Source organism: Fundulus heteroclitus, unplaced genomic scaffold (genome assembly GCF_011125445.2).
Source record: "Fundulus heteroclitus isolate FHET01 unplaced genomic scaffold, MU-UCD_Fhet_4.1 scaffold_156, whole genome shotgun sequence".
NCBI classification, from domain to species: domain Eukaryota; kingdom Metazoa; phylum Chordata; class Actinopteri; order Cyprinodontiformes; family Fundulidae; genus Fundulus; species Fundulus heteroclitus.
In genome coordinates this window covers 356,845-376,048 of record NW_023396568.1, presented here as the reverse complement: position 1 = coordinate 376,048, position 19,204 = coordinate 356,845, and the positions used below count along the sequence as shown (strand labels likewise).

The 19,204-nt window shown below is 40.3% G+C and overlaps 1 protein-coding gene across 3 annotated transcripts; it reads left to right on the top strand.

Moving 5' to 3' along the window:
- The first annotated feature begins 1,232 nt into the window (after positions 1-1,232).
- On the top strand, positions 1,233-18,503 carry klhl20 (kelch-like family member 20). 3 transcript variants are annotated; one of them, XM_036129324.1, is made up of 14 exons: positions 1,233-1,367; positions 4,191-4,245; positions 8,705-8,962; positions 9,098-9,206; positions 9,433-9,639; positions 10,505-10,663; positions 11,835-11,929; positions 12,053-12,168; positions 12,314-12,497; positions 12,638-12,781; positions 13,008-13,141; positions 13,290-13,498; positions 13,578-13,684; positions 15,869-18,503. In XM_036129324.1, the coding sequence occupies exons 2-14, from the start codon at positions 4,223-4,225 to the stop codon at positions 15,951-15,953; spliced, it is 1,830 nt and encodes a 609-aa protein (XP_035985217.1). In that variant the 5' UTR covers positions 1,233-1,367; positions 4,191-4,222; the 3' UTR covers positions 15,954-18,503. The 3 variants fall into 3 exon arrangements, with proteins under 3 accessions (XP_035985217.1, XP_035985216.1, XP_035985218.1); XM_036129323.1 differs by having other exon boundaries at positions 12,314-12,512; XM_036129325.1 differs by lacking the exon at positions 4,191-4,245 and having other exon boundaries at positions 1,237-1,367; positions 12,314-12,512.
- Positions 18,504-19,204: the final 701 nt, after the last annotated feature.

Here is a 19,204-nt window from a genome sequence, read left to right as displayed (position 1 = left end):
TTTTCTCCTCCTTTTCCCCATTAAACTAAAGAAGCTCTTTTATCGCTGTGACACGTTCAGAAATTGTGAATGAAGTGCTGCCATAAGAGTCGTGATGTATGTTTTTTCTGTGTACCTTTCAAACTGCAGTCTGAAGCTGATTGTTAATGTTAGCGGATTTAAAAGCTTTTGATACTTGTGCAACATGTGTTATCATTTTCATTTTTATCATGTAAATGGAGGAAGAATTAACAATATCCGCCTCAAGAATCGGCCACAAAAAATTGGCAGCACATAGACTGATGTCAGAATAATCTGTATTGGCCTTAAAAATCTCTTAAAGATCTCTAATTCATTGTACCAGAATAATAAAAAAAAATACAAATCAATAATGGATTGTTCGTATACACAGGATAAATGTTAGCAGTTCAGTGGATAGAGGAAATAAAATCATTAAAAGCATTGGTATGTTCAGATTCAAGATCAGCACTTATACGTTTACTGCATTCAGAAAGCAGACCAGACATTTTAATAGAAATGCAGCCATCATTGTAGAGAATTCAGATGATGTTTTTTTTTTTTTATGGGTACCAGCCCACATTAGAGTTGAGGGCAACAAAAGAGCAGATAGGGTGTCAAAAAGGGCAACAACAAGGGGATAAAGTTTAGAGTTAATACAAGCAAATCAGAGGCGATAAGTATAGTTAAACAAAAAATTAAGGAAAAGTGGCAAATAGATTGGAATGAAGGGAAAAGGGAAGATGGTATAAGATTAAAAAAAAGTAGGATAAATGAGAACAAGAAGGAGAAACAGAGGAGAGGATAAATTAATGACATAATTAAGGTTTGACCACACAAGACTTAATGATTATAATATATTATATAATAAACATGATACAGGATGATGTGAACATTGTGGAGAAAAGGAAACAATATAATATGTTGTATTAGAATGTGGGTGATATGAAAAAGAAAGAAGACAGATGATACAAGATTTTGAAAAGATTCAAGAACAATTTAATGTAATAAACATATTGCAAAAAGATTCAGAAAGAAAAATTCTTATAAGTTTGATTAAGTTTTTTTTTTAAATAACAAAGTTGATTAACAGAATTTAAGGATAGCAAGTAATAAAATATGATTAAATGTGCCATTTCTGTGCCACACTCCATACCGTAAGGTGGCGGTACACCTTTTTTTTTGCAAACCGCCAAATACACTCCACGAAGGAAAAGAAGAAGAAGAAGAAATGGGGCTCGGCATTTGGCATGCGCAGCTCACCGAGGAGGAAAAGAACAGCTTTCAGCGTTCATCAGCGGCTGGGAAGGAACCGTAAACACTAGCTTCCAGGACTGCCTCCCTCTCAGCCACTGGGATGGAAATATAAGGTAAACCTCGTCTTACATATCACTGCTTCTAGAGCGTATTGTCAGTTTTTGCACACAGATACATAAGAATAGTCCAACGTTATTTGTACAGACGTTAGGGCACAGTTCATGTCATCTGCTTTTCTGTCCTGATCTACAGCTAGCGCTTTAACAGCCTCATACATTAGAACTTTGAAGATAAGTCGTAAAGGTCTGCTTCTCATGGCAATCAATCCGCCTGGCTCTAAGAAGGTGTCTCTTTGTTGTACAGCAGTATCAACATGTACCCGGGAACTGCTTTTTAGGGTGCTAGCTCTGGATCTTTAGCCTCTCCCAGGTAGACTGGGGAAGTTAGCCAGCGAGGATTGCTTCGTTTGTTCTATTTTTTTATTTATATATTTTTTTAACGGGAGCATTTGCCAGATATGTTCCCCCCCATTGGTTCTAGACACAGTTAAGCTTTTTATTACAGAACAAAGTGATGGTTATGTCATTGCTAGCCTTGTGTCTTTCCTATTTTTAAGGAAGTCAACAGTTAGCTTGTGTTAGCCTAGCTTCGTCTTGGTTCGTGAAAAATGTCCATTACGTCTTATTATTGAGCCTTTTTCTTAAGTTCAAGTTTTTGTTGCTTTTTTTCTGTTGGGGGGCCACGGACGATGCAATCAGTGTTATCTGATAAAATATGCGTTGAATGCGATTTAATCACTGGTTGATTTCCATTGGTGGTCCTAGGAGAGGTAAACAAAGCAAATTAATACGATGTCTTGTCAAAACTCCCCAATATAAATGCAGGATTCAACACATTTATTCATCATTTCGTAATCGGACACAATAAACATAGCGGTAAGATTGAGAGTTGATTTTAAACATGCCCCCTAGAATTTTCAGATCTATTGTCATACAGAATGCTGTGAATAGAGCACAATGCTAACCAGTGTCCATCATTCATTACTTTGGTGACCTTCTCTGCTGTGATCACAGATCATCACTTGTTTTAAAAACTATCCAGCTTAGTCCCCAGTAGCCCTAAATGAATGGAGCAGATTATATATAAAAAGGGACATTCTTTTAGGGACACTTCAGGTGTTTGACCTTGCAAACATAACATCTGGTAGACTGATACTAGGAGTGTTTTTTTTTTATAATTCATTGATGTTAAAAAGAACCCAAATATATCGGAGGCACACAATGGTGAACAAATTGGCAATATTAGATCTACGTTGTTGTGTAGAGACATCTGTTTTATGTGTGCCCTGTTTGTCTTTAGCTTAATAAACTAATATTTTCGTGGCAAGAGTGTACTTTACACGCGTTTTGTTTGGCGTATTAAAACCCATTACAGAAAGTAGGAACACAAGACTTTTCATGATCTCCCGGTAAAGAAATAAAACCTGATGATATTTGTACATTTATTACCCTCCCCTAGAGGCTATAAAAGCTGTGTTTGTACGTTTTATATCTGTGATGAAAGTTTAAATAATTCAGAGATATTTGTTTAATCTTGACTAATTAAATCTTTTCAGTTATGATGCTGTGCATGGAGTTTATATTCAACTCTCCACAGGCATCACTTTCTGCATGCTATCTTTACCTATAATGCCTTATTTATGTTAACCTAAGCACCTGCCATTTTCTACCAGAACATAAAGAAAGGGATAAATTAATCTTTGTTCTTCAGAGATTACTTATTTGTGATTTAATAATAATGACGATAATTATAATAATTATAATAATAACATTTTCAAAGTTCACAAAGCTTCCAGTGGTCTTCACATCATACTTTCAAATGGTTTAGCTGTAAATGCTTAAATTTGATTGGAATAAATTAGGGCTGGAACAATTCATCCGATTAATCATGATAATGTGATCGATCATTGAGATAATTGTCAGCTAAGTTAGTAATCGCATTGTTAGCTGTAGTCTACAGGCTCTAAAATATGCAATTTGCTGAAAGAAAAACCCACTCAGAGCAGTAAACAAAGCCTGGACAGTACAAAAAAATATACAATTTTGCATTTAAAATGAAAACTGTTTAACAAAAAATAGTACACAGATTAAACAATTGGCAAAATAATAGTTGCATCCCTAGTTATGTTGTCTGGTTTGTTACCAAGCAGGGATTTAGAGGTGGATTGATAGATATATAGATAGATATCTTGGTTATTAAATTACCATGTTTGCATTAAATTGAGTTTTTTTTTTGCATGTTCCTGCCACTTACAATGCATTTAAAATGTACGTTTATGTTTCTGAAGAGTATCTCTTTTTAGATTAATCGAAAACACAATGGATAGAATAATAGATGACTAAAATAATCAAAAGCTGCAGCCCTAGAATAAATCAGAGGACCTCAACACAAACTCAGTGCAGTCTAAACTGGGTCTTCCATTTGCCTGTCTGCAATATAGTAACATTCTCGTGCCGCTTTAAGGTAGTTAAAGTAACGACTTAACAGTTTTTGTATGAAACAACCTATACATCAGTGTTGTTGACTTCACCTGTCATTGCAATAAAGTTGTAATTAATAATTGTTAGAAGATCGTTTGGGATCTTCAAACAACGAAGAGCAAATCTGACTGGACTGTGGCAGCTATGGTGTTGATGGAAGAACATTTTAAGCACACTCAACCCATCATTATTTTTATTATTTTTTTTTTTACTGTAGTTTAATATACTTGATATCTTACAGAAGCCTGGTCTTTAAGGTTGTGGAATCATGTGCGATATTTTCAAAAGAAAATCGGTGCAGAAAAAAATCGAGGTTGACGCAATCAAGCTTTAAATATGTCGGAGGGAAAACCCCCAGATTAAAAGTAGATTGTGATTTGTTTGTTGTCATCACAGGGTGACCTGAACCAGATATTGTTCTTCTGTGCATGGATACAAAACCAATGCGAAGGTAGGTGGAATATCAGTGTTTCTTTCTTATTTCTGGACTCGCTCTAGAGCTCCCTCTGGGGGGCATTTAATTGTACTACTGCAGCTTAATGATCAAGATTTAAATGTGATTCATAGGGGAAAAGGTCAGTGGCCTAACAAGGTGAGGAAAATGCTCTGGAACGAAACTAAATACAATTTTACTCTTCACACCCATTCACCTACAAGAAGAATAAATCAAAATGAACAATTTTTATATAAAAAAAAAAAAAAAAACTGTTTGGGATTGGTTTACAGGCAGGATTCCCCACTGCGTCCTAACTGAGGTTGGGTTGGATCTGATCTTGTCTCTTTCTTTGTGGTTATTATTTAAACCTGCGCTCATCCTCTAGCTCTTAGGGTTAAGGTCTTGTAGGGCTGCACAACACTGTATGTTGCAAATTTTGCATTATCAGAATACCAGTGTTTGCAATATGCATATTGCCAAGAACCGCAATAAATATTTGCATTCAGGCTGTCTTGTGCCTGTAATATATCTGGTGACATTCGTTGCTGAACTCCGCATCTAAAGTTCCAGAAGGTACAAAGTTGTTAAGGTGGTCGAGTCATTAAGACACTAGGCCTGAAAGGTATTAACATATTTTAATTATTTGATTATTTATTGCCAGACCCATTGCCATTAGCTCAACAATGACCACATTACATTATGGCGTATCTCATATTCTCCTAATGTTTTACTGCCGTAATGACTTGGTTGAAGGATGAACAGGAATGTGGTCATACAGACACACACCCACATCCTATAAATAAACTATTGGCATCACCATGCCTAACGGCACCAAACCCATGCCCTTTATCCAGAACTAAAAAAAGAGCTTGTTGGGTTACCATGTGTGAGTGGGGTTTAAGAGGCTGGAGAGGTTAATTGGTGAAAGGGGGTGGGGGCTGATGTTGAACACCTCCATATATTTATTATCAGTCAATATATCAATTGCTTTAAAGGAGTTGCTATATTTATTGCTGTGGCTATATGTTATTTAAAGGTGCATAGGCACGTTATTTGACTTTTTTTGTTCATTTATACATCAGTAGCTCACTCTGGTTGCATACAAACTTTTTCTGAAGTATTATCACATCCTGCAGACGTATTAGTCATTAATTTGGTGTTTTACGCTTTGTCTTTGCACAATTTGTTAGTAAGTAAAGCCCTTATTTATAATAACAACGGAAGTTCGACACTGTGCATGGAGGGGATAAACAAGGAAGCAGCTAACAGCTATTAGCATCTCCCAGCGAAGTAATGGAAATAATGAACAAATGTCCAAGATCCAGTGTAAGAAAAAGAAAATATTATTCCAAGAGGGAAAAGACTGGAATAGTGCTGGGAATACAGTATGAATGTTAGTGTTCACTGAAGCAGACGCTAAACCTGCGAATGCTCAGAAATGACTGCAGAGTTGACTGACGTGAATAAACGTCCTTATTAATCCTGTGATAATAGTAATAGCAATGCTCTGCTTAGCCTCTAGTCTTAAGTACAAAGATCATAAATTGATTAATTGGTTCTTCTTATCTTGATGCCGTGTCCCTGTTTAGGTTTATGGACAAGAATTTCCTTTCTCTGTGATGTTCTGACATGAGGCTCTTAGAGTTGCTGTGGATGGGTTTATTTAATTAATAACGGTTGGTGTTCGATCATGTGGAGCTGACACTTTACCGCAAAGCATTGCCGGGGGGTGAGACTCGGTCCGGCATTATTTCTTAGTGATTTATCTGATAGTTCTGCCATACTGCTTGTAGGTGCCATGTCCGTTTATCTGCTCATTGCGCCCGATGCTGGATTATATTAAATAAACCATCAAACCACTATCAGGATGGGCGCTTGGTGTATAAAACCATATTTTATCATGATCAAATGGTTTTTGGTCTTTTTTTTTTTTTATTCTCTTTAAATATAAGCATATAATGTTGCTATGTACCTTTTTTTAAGAGAATTAAAATAGGATTTCTTTCTAGCCCTGTAACTTTTTCACATTTTGTGACTTTACATCTACTAGCTTCAATGCTTTTATTGCATTTTGATGTGACGGACCAACACAAAGTACACAAATATAATTGTGAAGTGGAAGGTAAAGGTTGTAGTAATTTTGTATAAATATAACTGAATAGCAAGGTATGAATTTGTGATCACCTCATTATTATATCTACAGAGCTGTTCTGGGAAGGTCCCAGAGGGTTGTGAGGTAATGTTAGTGAATAAGCAGCATCAGGAAGATGAAGGAACACATCTGTTAGGATGTGGATGAAGTTAGGCTAAAAACACCGGGTTAAACATCTTTCATAGCCCTGGTCAATCCATTGTTTGACAACGGAAATGCATGTTTCCATGAGGTAGTTTAGTGGCCGTCCAACTAAACTTCAGATGCCCCGAAAGCAAAGCATTGATCAGAGAAGTAGCCAGGAGACCAAGGGTGAATAAAATTACATGCCGTCGTTTTCACGTTTGTGTTAAAGCAAAATATTCTAAACTGGCTTTTATTTTCCATCCACTTCTCAAATATTAGCTATTTGTGTCCAATTAATAGCTGAATAAAATCAGTTGTAGTTTGTGTGTCTAACATGACTAAATGTTAATGAATTGTGGGGGGATGAATGCTATGGTAAGGCACGGTGGATGTGATTGAGTCTTAGTAGTTTAGTTAGAGCTAATGAGCTCCAAGCATCAGTGGAGCCTAGAAACGAGGACTTGTGGTTTCTATAATTCTCTTTTGTGTTGAAGGCAAAAGGTCAGAAATAAAGCAGTCTGTTTGCTTTGAATTGTGCTCCAAAGGAAAGTGATCATGTTGCTTTATGAGTATAACAGATTCGATTTATTTTTGGTAGATATTGTCTGTCAAAACAACACCTTGAGTTTGTAATACATGGGTGCCCCTCCCTCACTGAACTTGTCTCACTGAACGTCAGATAATAAACTCTAACCATTTATGTTCTGGATTGCTATTTATTGTCTTCATTTAACAGCCGGGACCACTGAGACACGGCAAGGAAACAATAAAGTTAAGTGAGATCCGTTGAAATTAGGGGTGCAAATCAGCAGCTTTGTCACAATATGTTACATCGATTTGTTTAGATGACAATACAATATTTGCCGATATCACAAAGTCTGTTACGATTTCCGACCGATATGATGCCATATCATCTGCCATGATTTGACCAATTTATTTCTAAGCAGGCGTTTAAATCATAAACATTTATTCAAAATAAATGTGCATTTTAAAATGACAATATGATCGATATTTTCATTTTGCATCGATGTAATTGGATCGTTAATAATTGAATTGACATATCGATGGGGATTGATGGATTGTTGCACCTCTAGTTGAAATGCCAACGATCTTAAACTGGTGCTGTGAACATAAGCTTCAGTGAAACCCAGCATCAAAGTGACTGTGTGGTCTCTGTGCTAAAAAGATCATGGGGGGGGTGGGCACCGGGGTACCGTCTGGTGTGGATACGCTTGCACTGACTGCTGCATCCACGGGTCAGCGGCTCTACTATATTTGGTTCAGCTGACTAAGAATCAGCCCAGGTCAGTGCAGTGGCAGTAGATCAGTATCATATGCCCATAGAGAATAAACGCATGCAACCTGGAGGTTTTTTTTGGTGCAGAGAAGTGAAAAATATCCATTTGGTTTGCCCTCTAATAAAACCTTATTCCATTAAAGTTTTCCATTAAAGGTTCTGCGTAGTAATGCTGTGCCATGCTAGACACGATGAGCTGCTTATCCCATGCAGTGCCAGCTGGAGTGCTGAGCCACCAAGGCCAGCCGTCACCACTCTCCTCACCTTTCAAACAGTGCTGGCGACATCTCAACACTCTCTGACCTCGTTGCTTCAGTCCGTTCTGTGTTGGTTCTGTGTTGGTGGCTTAAAGTTTATTTCAGACCCGAAACTCTTTCATTTCCTGCTACTTAAAGCTTCACTGAATAAAACGTTTCTGTTCCTTTTTGTCATAATGAAAAAAAACAACAGACTTTCTAAGATGGTGTTTATATGACGGCGAGGTTTTCTTTTGACTTGGAGAAAACTGTAGTACACCTGAAAAACATGATTATGAGCTTTCAAATATAAAAAAAATGCTGTTTACATGGTTTAAGGTGCAGTAACATCTGTGACCAGGTAATTATAGATAAAGGACTGTATTATAAACTGTAGTTGGTACAAGAGGGGGAAATAAAATCCACAGTATCTATAATTATACATATTTTTTCCTCATAAAATTTGCCCCACAGGCTCCTTTTGTCCTAACTAAGCTTCATTTAATTCCTAATCTCTCCCAGTTTACACAAAGATGAAAAAAAAAACTAAACTTGCCCTCTGGCTACGAAACAAAAATAATTAGGATTCTTAACTTCTAATAAAAAATATATATATTTTTCCTTTGTTAAATGTTTCCTTTCATTTCCTTTCTTGAATCCAAGGGCCACCAGCGCACGTCAGGACGCCACTGGAATGGACATCACCAGCCGCTGTACTCTGGGGGACCCCAACAAGCTCCCTGAAGGGGTCCCCCAGCCAGCGCGCATGCCTTACGTTTCAGACAAGCACCCACGGCAGACGCTGGAAGTGATCAATCTGCTGAGGAAACACCGGGAGCTGTGCGACGTGGTGCTGGTGGTGGGCGCCAAGAAGATTTACGCTCACCGCGTGATCCTCTCCGCCTGCAGCCCGTACTTTAGGTATGAAAAGGCTCCCTGGGGTCTCACTCTGGCTTGTTGCTTTTGGCTTCTTTAATCAAATTTCAGGCCAGTAATCAGAAGGTCCTCAGAACCGGTCTCAGCAATATTGGATCTGTGCTTTGCTGGTCTCTCCAGGGCGATGTTTACGGGGGAGTTGGCAGAGAGCAGGCAGACAGAAGTGGTTATCCGTGACATTGATGAGAGAGCCATGGAGCTGCTCATCGACTTTGCCTACACCTCACAGGTAGGAAGAGGGGTCTTTGTTTAGGGGGTGAAAACACTTATATTTACAGTTGGATGCTAAAGCTAAAAATGATAGAAATACTCATTCAAACAGCAGCTGCCTGTGAGACTCTTTAAAACTAAAAAGGTGAGGGTGAATCTCCTAGAAAAACCCTTACCTGTGTCAGCTGGATGGAAAAAAAAAAAAAAAAAAACCATCACATCTGTGTGTGTCTCTGGCCTTTCAGGTGACCGTGGAGGAGGGGAATGTCCAGACGCTGCTTCCTGCCGCCTGCCTTCTCCAGCTGGCTGAGATCCAGGAGGCCTGCTGTGAGTTCCTGAAGAGACAGCTGGATCCATCCAACTGTCTGGGCATCAGGGCCTTCGCCGACACCCACTCCTGCCGCGAACTGCTGCGAATCGCAGACAAGTTCACGCAGCATAATTTCCAGGAGGTAAAAGCATGGATGCATTAGTTTTAAGAAGAGGAAGTTATGTTTTTTTTTTTTTTTATATATATAATGATCCTGTCTTTTTAAGCTCCATCAGGGGAATTAAATTTATTGGAGACGCAGCACATTTCTATCGTGATTTAGATTTCGTCCATCTTGCCACAAGGCATCAGTCCTCGTTAAGCTGAAGGACAAGCTCAAAAATTCACTTAAGAGGTCTACTGAACAACCATGACTCAACTCTCCTTTTTTTAATACACCACAATTATTTCCACTATTTTAAGCTAGAATGTGTGCCGCATAATAGATGGGGGTCAAATAAATGTACTGCCAGTTTTCTTTCTTCAGCGCTTTTCACCGTCTTGCATCTCTATGAAAAATAATCCGTAGAGCGAATCAGGTGACGGCAGGAGCAAGTATGTTTGGTTTTAAACCCTGCAGTTAAATGGTCATTGTGAGTTTTCTGCTTACATAATGATTAAAAACAACGACCTGTGAGGTCAGTTTCATTGTTGAATTGATTTAATGTGGGAGTTGAATACACGTGTCAGTAGAAATTAAACTTTTTTATTGGTCAACAGGAAAAGAAACTTGACAGAGAAGAGTTGTTCTGCTGCATTGTGTTGCTCGTGTGTGTCCTGGTAATTTAATAACATTGCCCGGTTGGTACTGCGGTGCTTGAAACTCTCAAGACGCGGCTACCATTATGTTCAGACGCATTATCTGCCTTTACCGCACTGTGTGCCTGACATTATGACAGCGAGAAGGATGACATTTCAAATCCTAAAACACTTTTATGGAGCATGAAACTGTAGACTGGAACGGTTTCAGAACTCCGTACTAATGGAAGCTCTGCGTCTGACGGCAGGTCATGGAGAGCGAGGAGTTCATGCTGCTTCCTGCCAACCAGCTGATCGACATCATCTCCAGTGACGAGCTGAATGTGCGCAGTGAGGAGCAGGTGTTTAACGCTGTGATGGCCTGGGTGAAGTACAGCATCCAGGAGCGCAGGCCCCAGCTACCTCAGGTTTGTTGGAGCGCTGGTTCTCTGGATTGATTTACTCGTCGGATTGTTCTTTTGATCTTGATCTAAAACTGTTGGTTTTGTTGTAATTTCCTTTTTGTCTATTTTTTTTCTGTCTAAATATATGGATTGTATGTTTTAGTCGGATCTCCTTAGTAGATATGTTTACATACACAAAATTTCATGATCGGATTGAAGTGTATTTGGATCAAAAACCCAAAAAATAATCAGATAGTACCTTTTGATATGGGCACATAATCAAATAATCTGGTTGTGATGTGCGGTTCTATCCACCTGGCTTTATTCAGAATAGAACCACTCTGACATGTGCAGTTTTTTCTTTAAAAAAACACAGAAGAAGAAGAACTTGTCTTTACTGAGCAAAAAAAAAATAGTAAACCAAGCAGTAGTGTATGAGTTTGTCTTCCCAGCATCCAGGATAGGCCTGCGCCCGGTTCTAATTACGGTTGAGTTGTTACAGAATAAATAAATATTTTGAGCTCTTTTAATGTTAGGAATAGAAAAGTTGTATCTGAAGCACAGCTAGTTTTACTCCCCGATGTGTTTCCGCCACTCAAAGCAGAAATGCGGCACATTGACGTGGGGCGCAATCAGTTTACCACGTTCAGAATAACTTGATCCTAACAAGCGTTTAGATGCATGCGGATCGGATCGTCAGTCGGCCTAAACCACCTGCCTCGTACGGAATACAATTTTATTCCTATTGAGCTTAATCCAATCACAATTTTCCGATTGGCTTGTTTACATGACCCATTTTTAACTTGGCCCTTTGTTCCGATGACTTTTTTCCATGTAGAGGTAGCTATTCATTGCAAAAACAGAACTAAAAATAAATACAATTTTCTCGAAATTAGTGCATTTGTCCTTGGTTTGAGCAGGTAAATAAGATTATCTGCCAATGGAATGAGTATTTTTACCCCTAAAATAAGATAATTAGATATAATGCACTTGAAATAAGGTGATGGACATGAGTTCTTCCTATTGTAAGTGCAAAAATCTTATTCCATTGGCAGATTATCTTATTTACCTGCTCAAATAAAGTACAAATACACTAATTTCAAGAAAAAAAATTACTTATTTGTAGTTCCGTTTTTGCAGTGTTGATGTTTGGATGAGACGGGTGATGCACTCTGACCTGTTGTGTTCTCTGCAGGTCTTGCAGCATGTACGTCTGCCGTTACTGAGCCCTAAGTTTCTGGTGGGGACCGTGGGTTCAGATCCTCTGATCAAAAGTGATGAAGAATGCAGGTGGGTGGTGTAACAAACTGGAGAAATTTAGCTTTTTAAAAAAATAAAATAATTTTTTTTTTGATTCCTGTCAATTTAAAATAAAACATGCAAAGACATCATACAGTTTCTCTGCTGTTTCAGAGACCTGGTTGATGAGGCCAAGAATTACCTTCTGCTTCCACAAGAGAGGCCGCTGATGCAGGGCCCCAGAACACGCCCTCGCAAACCTATTCGATGCGGAGAGGTTCTTTTTGCAGGTCGGTGACTTCAGGCGCGCTTCAAAACGAATAATATTTCATATTAGAGTAGTATTTCATATGTTAAGTGTGAAATTCTAAAATGTTAGTATTTAAGTCCTGACTTTACATGGTTCGAGTCTTTTCATGCCATCCCGTCCTGCAGTTGGCGGCTGGTGCAGCGGAGACGCCATTTCCAGCGTGGAGCGCTACGACCCACAGACTAACGAGTGGCGCATGGTGGCGTCGATGAGCAAACGGCGGTGCGGCGTCGGCGTCAGCGTCCTGGACGACTTGCTGTACGCGGTGGGCGGCCACGACGGCTCGTCCTATCTCAACTCCGTGGAGAGGTTGCTGCAACAACGGCTCGTTCTCTTTACAAGCTGATCTCCAGAATATTTCTCCTTTTTTTTTTTTTTTTTTTTAGACTGAGGAAGTCGCAAAGTGATCAAATGGTCTTCAAACCAAAGTTTGATTTCCACCTGTGCAGGTACGACCCTAAAACCAACCAGTGGAGCAGCGACGTGGCCCCCACCAGCACATGCCGGACCAGCGTGGGTGTCGCTGTCCTTGGTGGATTTCTGTATGCTGTGGGAGGACAGGACGGAGTGTCTTGTCTCAACATCGTTGAAAGGTATCGTTTGGTGTCCGTGTGCATTTAATGAGCTCACTCCATTCTGAATCTTTACACTTTATAAAATATTTAATCCTGTCGATGCTCAACTCATCTCATTTCCTGCTAGTAAGCAAACATTTCTGTCTGTCTAATGTGACGTGGAATGTAACTTTGCCTTGTTTCTTATTTTAATGGAAATGGGTTGCTGTGTAAGTAGCTGCATTTTAATGTAACTTGCTTCCAGGTATGATCCAAAGGAGAATAAGTGGACTCGCGTGGCCTCCATGAGCACCAGACGGCTTGGTGTAGCTGTCGCTGTGCTGGGAGGATTCCTCTATGCTGTTGGAGGGTCCGATGGGACGTCTCCTTTAAACACAGGTACTTTGTCTCTGCAAAAGGGCAGTAATAACCACTTCCAGCTTCAACCAGCTTTTTTTTTTTAAACTTAATGAAAGGGACCCCCCCAAATTGCTAAAACTCACCGACGTCTAATGTCGCTTTTGTTTTCTGTCCATCTTTCCCTCAGTGGAGCGCTATAACCCTCAAGAAAACCGCTGGCACACGGTGTCTCCCATGGGCACCAGAAGAAAGCACCTCGGCTGCGCCGTCTACCAGGACATGATTTACTCCGTGGGAGGGCGGGACGACACCACGGAGCTGAGCAGCGCCGAGCGGTACAACCCCAGGACCAACCAGTGGTCTCCCGTTGTGGCCATGACGTCCAGACGTAGCGGGGTGAGCGTGTCAGGCCGACGCAGGAAATGATTGGACTCTTAAATGTGTGACTGAAAGCTGTAAATGTGTGTGTCTATAGGTGGGCTTGGCAGTAGTGAATGGTCAGCTGATGGCAGTAGGTGGCTTTGATGGGACAACGTATTTAAAAACTATAGAGGTGTATGACCCGGATGCCAACACATGGAGGTAAATGGGACATTTTATGACTTCTTTATGATTGCAGCTGTAAAGTGAGTATGTGGAATCGTTTGGTTTTAGACAGAGGAGCCCTGTTGGGTTGGTGTTTATTGAAGAATCAAACAGGGACACGGATGTTTTTTCTAAAACAGATTAATCTTTCCATGTAGATCACACTTATGATGGTTTATCTGAGTGCCTGAAAACATTTTGGCACCTACCCAGCAGTCTTTGTTAGTTCTGAGCAACCTGCAGTTGGAGCGCTGCTGCTTTTAAGCACATGGAGGCCCATCATCCTAGGCTCATTCTAAGTCAGATGCAAATCAGTGACCCACCCGTCACTGCCCGGGGTCGTTAGAAGCTGTTGCTTGGTGTGAGTGGAGGACTTGGTCACCTGAATCATGATGAGTCTGCTGATGTAATCTCTGTGAAATGTGTTGAAGGACCGAGCTGTAAACAATCCTCCCCCTCTGTTCAGTGATGGCTTTTCTCTTTTGACCAAGATGGCTTCTTTCACTCCTCTTTCAACCCATCTGTTCTCCCTGTCCAAAATCTGGACATCATTGTCGCCCTTTGTTCTTGAGGCGGGAGTGGACTGCTGAATCTTGCCCTGAGCTGCTGGCCCTCCTGTGCTGTGCCATGCCTTTATGTAGCATCTCTTTAGTTTCTCCCATGTGGGAGTCTGAGCAGTCCTCGTTTAAAGGGCCGCCAAAACAACGCCGCTCAGTCTTTGGGACGAACCAGTTTTTGTCTACTGCAAAAACGGATCTAAAAATAAGCAAAATGTTCTTAAACATAGTGTTTTTTTTTTTTATCTGAGCAGGTAAATGTGAAAATTTGCCAGTGGAATGAGTATTTTGACCCTTAAATTAAGATAATTAGACATCCTGCACTTGAAATAAGATGATGGAGATGAGTTGTTCCTATTTTAGGTGCAAAAATCTTATTCTATTGGCAGATCATCTTATTTACCTGCTCAAATCAAGGACAGATACACTAATTTTAAGAAAATTTTACTTTATTTTTAGTTCTGTTTTTGCAGTGAGAGCGTGGTCACGCTGGGTTATGCTGTTGCATTGACTGGGATAACTCAGAGTCTGTACAGGCAACGTCAAAGATATTTTAAAGCATGTGCTGATTTAAGTTTGCTGATTGATAAAAGAAAGCTCTGCTTTCTGCTTGGTATAAAAATCATCTAACTCTTAGGCTAAAGGTCATAGTGAGTGTTGATGGACGGTTGTGCACAAATGGTCAAATACAGCAACGTCATTACAGTGCCTTGCAAAAGTATTTATAACACCGATCCACTTTCCGACCTCTCTGCTGAAGAACAGCGTCTACACCATGTGTCACTGTGGGGATGGTGCGTTTAGGGTGATGGGCAGTTTTCCTTTTCCACGACCCACAGTCCGGTCTGTGAGGCAAAACGTTTAATCCTGGTTTCATCCGACCAGAACTACTGCTTGACGTATTTTCTATGTGCCCTCCGTGGTCTGCGACCAACTGCAAACAGAACTTCTTGCAGCTTTCTCTCAGCGGTGGTTTTCAACATTGCTAGAGTGTGGAGCGCAGGACTAATTGCTGTCGCATCACCAGGTTCCTCTACCTGAGCGGTGAATCTCTGCTGCTCCTCCAGAGTTACTGTGAGCCTCTTTGCTGCTTCTCAGATCTCTGCTCTCCTTGTCGTGTCTGTCTGTCGACACATCTTGGTAGGATTGCAGGTGTGCACTACTCTTTCCACCATCAGCCGATGTTCAAAGTTTGGGATGTTGCTTCATACCGTAACCCGGCTTTTAGCTCTGTTTTCTGATTAGCAGCTTTCTGAATGAAATCTAACGCCCCCAATTTTGTCCAGATTACCCAGAGTAAACCGAGGCGGATACAAAGGCACATCTAACTTTTCAGATTTTCATTTATAAAGGAAGGGGGGGGGGGGGCAGGCAATGTTTCATTTTCCTATCCTTTCAATTCTGTGCTACTTTGTTAAATCTCACATAAAAAAACAACTAAAGTTTATAAAATTCCAAAATGTAAAAATAAAAATCAAGGTTACCTTTGCAAGGCACTGTATTTGTTTCTTGTATTGACCTGCTGCCATCACTTATTTAATGACTAATTGTTTCAACGTGTATTTATTTATTTATTTTTTTGCTGCTTCCTCTTCTCTTCACCGGTCTTGTCACCCGTCTCCAGGTTGTACGGTGGAATGAACTACCGCCGGCTAGGTGGAGGGGTGGGCGTCATTAAAATGACTCACTGTGAATCTCACATATGGTAACGGCGCCTCCCATCCCTCCCTCGTCTCGTACGCTTTCACATCTCCTGACGTCTCGCCGGACATGGAAACATCTGTCGTGCCTCTAGAAGAGCCGGCTGCGCGGACAAGGATGAGAGGACAGCGGGAGCAGGCACACAAGGACAGAAGAGAGGGACACGTTTTGAACTCCGGCTCATCCCCCAAGCTTCACTCAGAGGTCATTAAGTTTATCCTGCCCGCATCTCCTCTGACCAACCATTGCTCATCACAGGGAGCGGAGGGAGCAAAGTTTACAGAACATCGTCAAGCTTCCATGTCGGACCGAAGTGTACTTCGTTTTCAGCACCAAGGCCGACGGCCCGGGTCTGAATCGGCGTCCGTGGCCGATGGAGCATGCCATGACCATCACTGCTACAGGAAGGACATAACCTGGTCTTTGAGTTTCAGAGGAGCGACGACATCTGGAGGAATTGGTTCAGTGGAAGGAGTTTCAAAGAACCCAGGCCACTTAAACTGGTTGTCTTCTAATTCTGTTTTTTTTTTTTTTATCGGACTGCCAGCGGTTTTCAGGAGGCGACGATGCTCAGCGTCAGCAGTGAATCGCCGTTTTTGTTTTGGTCTCCGATGGTTTTGAACCATCCATCTCAACGGTGGCTGTTAACACATAAGGACTTTATATAATCGGTGGTTCTCTGCCTGTACGGCTGGATCTAATAGGCTAGATGGTGTAAATGGGACTGTTACCTTGAACGTCTTTAGAGTTGAGTTAAAAGGGTGGCGTTAGTGGCGTCTAATTATCGGGTAAAAAGAAACCAAAATCAAGTAGTTTATTAATTTTGTTGGTGCCTCCTCTGTTGAATCCTAAAAGCATAATAACTGAGTCAAACGAACATGTTCTGGGCCAACTTTAAGTCTGCGCCAGCTCCTCTGCTCCAGGTGTCGCAGGCCATTTCCTGGATGCGAATGTTTGAATTGAACTGCATTAATAAGGAGACAGCTTTACCATCAAAGTCTAAAATGGGTTCACCATTCAATGCTGGAGTTTTTTGTTGGGTTTTAAACCTCAAAAAAAGACCAAAACAAACTCTTCGACGTCTAAAAAAAAAAGGGCCTTTTTTTTCCTGTTGAATAATTTATCTTTAGTGTAGGACTGAATGAAAACTTTGTTCATGAAGGATTATATCACCTGGTTCAGCATTATGCCCCCAGGTTGCTTTTTTTTTTTTGATTGTTTTCTTTTAGGGGAAATTGTAGAGCTGAAGAAATAAGTCTTTGAAAATATATTTTTCTTTTTGAGTTTGGCAATAAGAAAAAAATATATATATGCAGCATAAGACTTGCCGGGGGGAGGGGGAAACGATTGTAGAGCAGAGAATTCAGCTTAACATGAAAGATCTAGCCAGCCTGGGTATGTCTTTTGTAAAGAGTTGGCGCCGTTGTTCAGCTTTCTTTTGGATCTTCTGGGCGACAAACCTGCTGTGGGCACAGTTTTTGGATTCGGGCTCACCATCACCGTCTTGTCTCCGTTTATCTCTGATGTTTCCAACCCCATGTTGTCTGGCAACCGTGTCAAATTATTGTTCGGTTTGTGCTCAAAACTCCTGCTCTAAACGCTGTTAAAATGAGTTAATATATATATTTTCTGTAAAAGTAATGAATGATGTAGCACTAAGTCAGTGTTTTGATATTAGTTTACACAATAAGACTTTATGGCACAGGCCCTTGTTCTGCTCCTTGTTTTTTTTTTGTTGTTGCAGAAGTTGGATAACAGTTTCGCCACCTACTGGATGAATGTTGAATTACAACACTAAGTGATATAGTGGCCCCTGATCACTGATCTCAGCTGTAAGAATCACAGCCAGCAGAGACGGTGAAATTAGTTTGGAAACATTTACTGCACTGTGACTGTATTTCAGTTTTAATCTTTTTTTTTTTTTTTATTTAAACTTTCTTTATATGGGAATTTCCATGTCTACGAGGAACTAAAATAAAAGTTTAAATAGTTGAGACATTTCAGACCTCGCAGCCTTGGTTCTTTGCAGAGCTGGAAACCCTGGCTGGGACTCGCGTTGCGTCACACGCTGTTCCTCCGCACTGCGCTCCGTTAAAGCAGCGCGCGGCTCAAACGGTCGCAGGCAGGTCTGTAATTATTTTAAACGCGGTTTTATGTGCGAGGAAGGACCTAATCTGAATGTATGTGTGCGACTATTCAGCAGATCGTTGACTTGTGTTGGGCTTGGCTGTCAAGCAGGTCATCGCTAAAACAAAAACAGGCATTTTTTTATTTGCTGCTGAATGCTCACTTGAGAACCTGAACGCTTCCTGCCGACAGTGAAGATGAGCTCTGCAGCGTGCAATACGTATATATTTGTTGTGACATATTCCATGCTGCCAGTGGCTTAACAAAAACACAATGCTGTCTAATTGTGGTTGCCTCACAAAAGAAACTATTTGGTTAAAAACTTCAGAAATGTTTCTGCTTTTGTCCTTGGCCGTTCTTTTATTGTTCAATTGCTTTTCTCTATGATAAATATTTACCACAGGCTAATAAACTGCTCCATTCTCACTGTCTGAATTCTTTTCTCATGGCTTTCAAATTCTTTATCCTCAGCAAAAAAGGTTCTCAACTCATTAAATGGTAACTATTGTAAAGTAATCAAATCTTAGGTTGTAATTGTCCTTTTTAAAGTCCCAGCAGTATCCACTAAAGCTTTTTTTCTGTGTAGTTCTCTGAAGTCATAGGAGGATCTTAGGAGTCTAGGACGTTCAGGCAGTGCTACAAAGCAGGGTTAGTGCCTCAGTGAGGCAACTTTAGGTTGATTTCAAGGGTTTTCAGTAAAGCTGGGCATTCATATTAAAGTTATTGTGAAAACATTTCCATAAAAAATTGGCTTTATTTCAATCACAAACCCCAAAACCAGCCAGTGTTGTCAGAATTGTTATTTTTGCTGTTTTCTCCTGTTGTTTCCTTGAGAGCATCAATAAATTCAAACCCATCATTAAATGCGGTCACTGGGTACAGTTTGGTAATAATCACATCTCACATAGCTAGTGTCCTGACTTCAAATTTATAGGCAGTCACAGCAATATTGTTACCCAGAAAAGATGCGTAGAAGCTGTAAGTAGTCTTATTTAATTATCTCAATAGTACCACAATTTTTGATTGAAAATGTTTGTGTATAAAGTAAATTAAAGTTCTTGTTAATAATTTAATACATTAAACGTATTACTGATGTTAGCTCGACCTGTAGTCCGCATTAATGTCGTGTGTG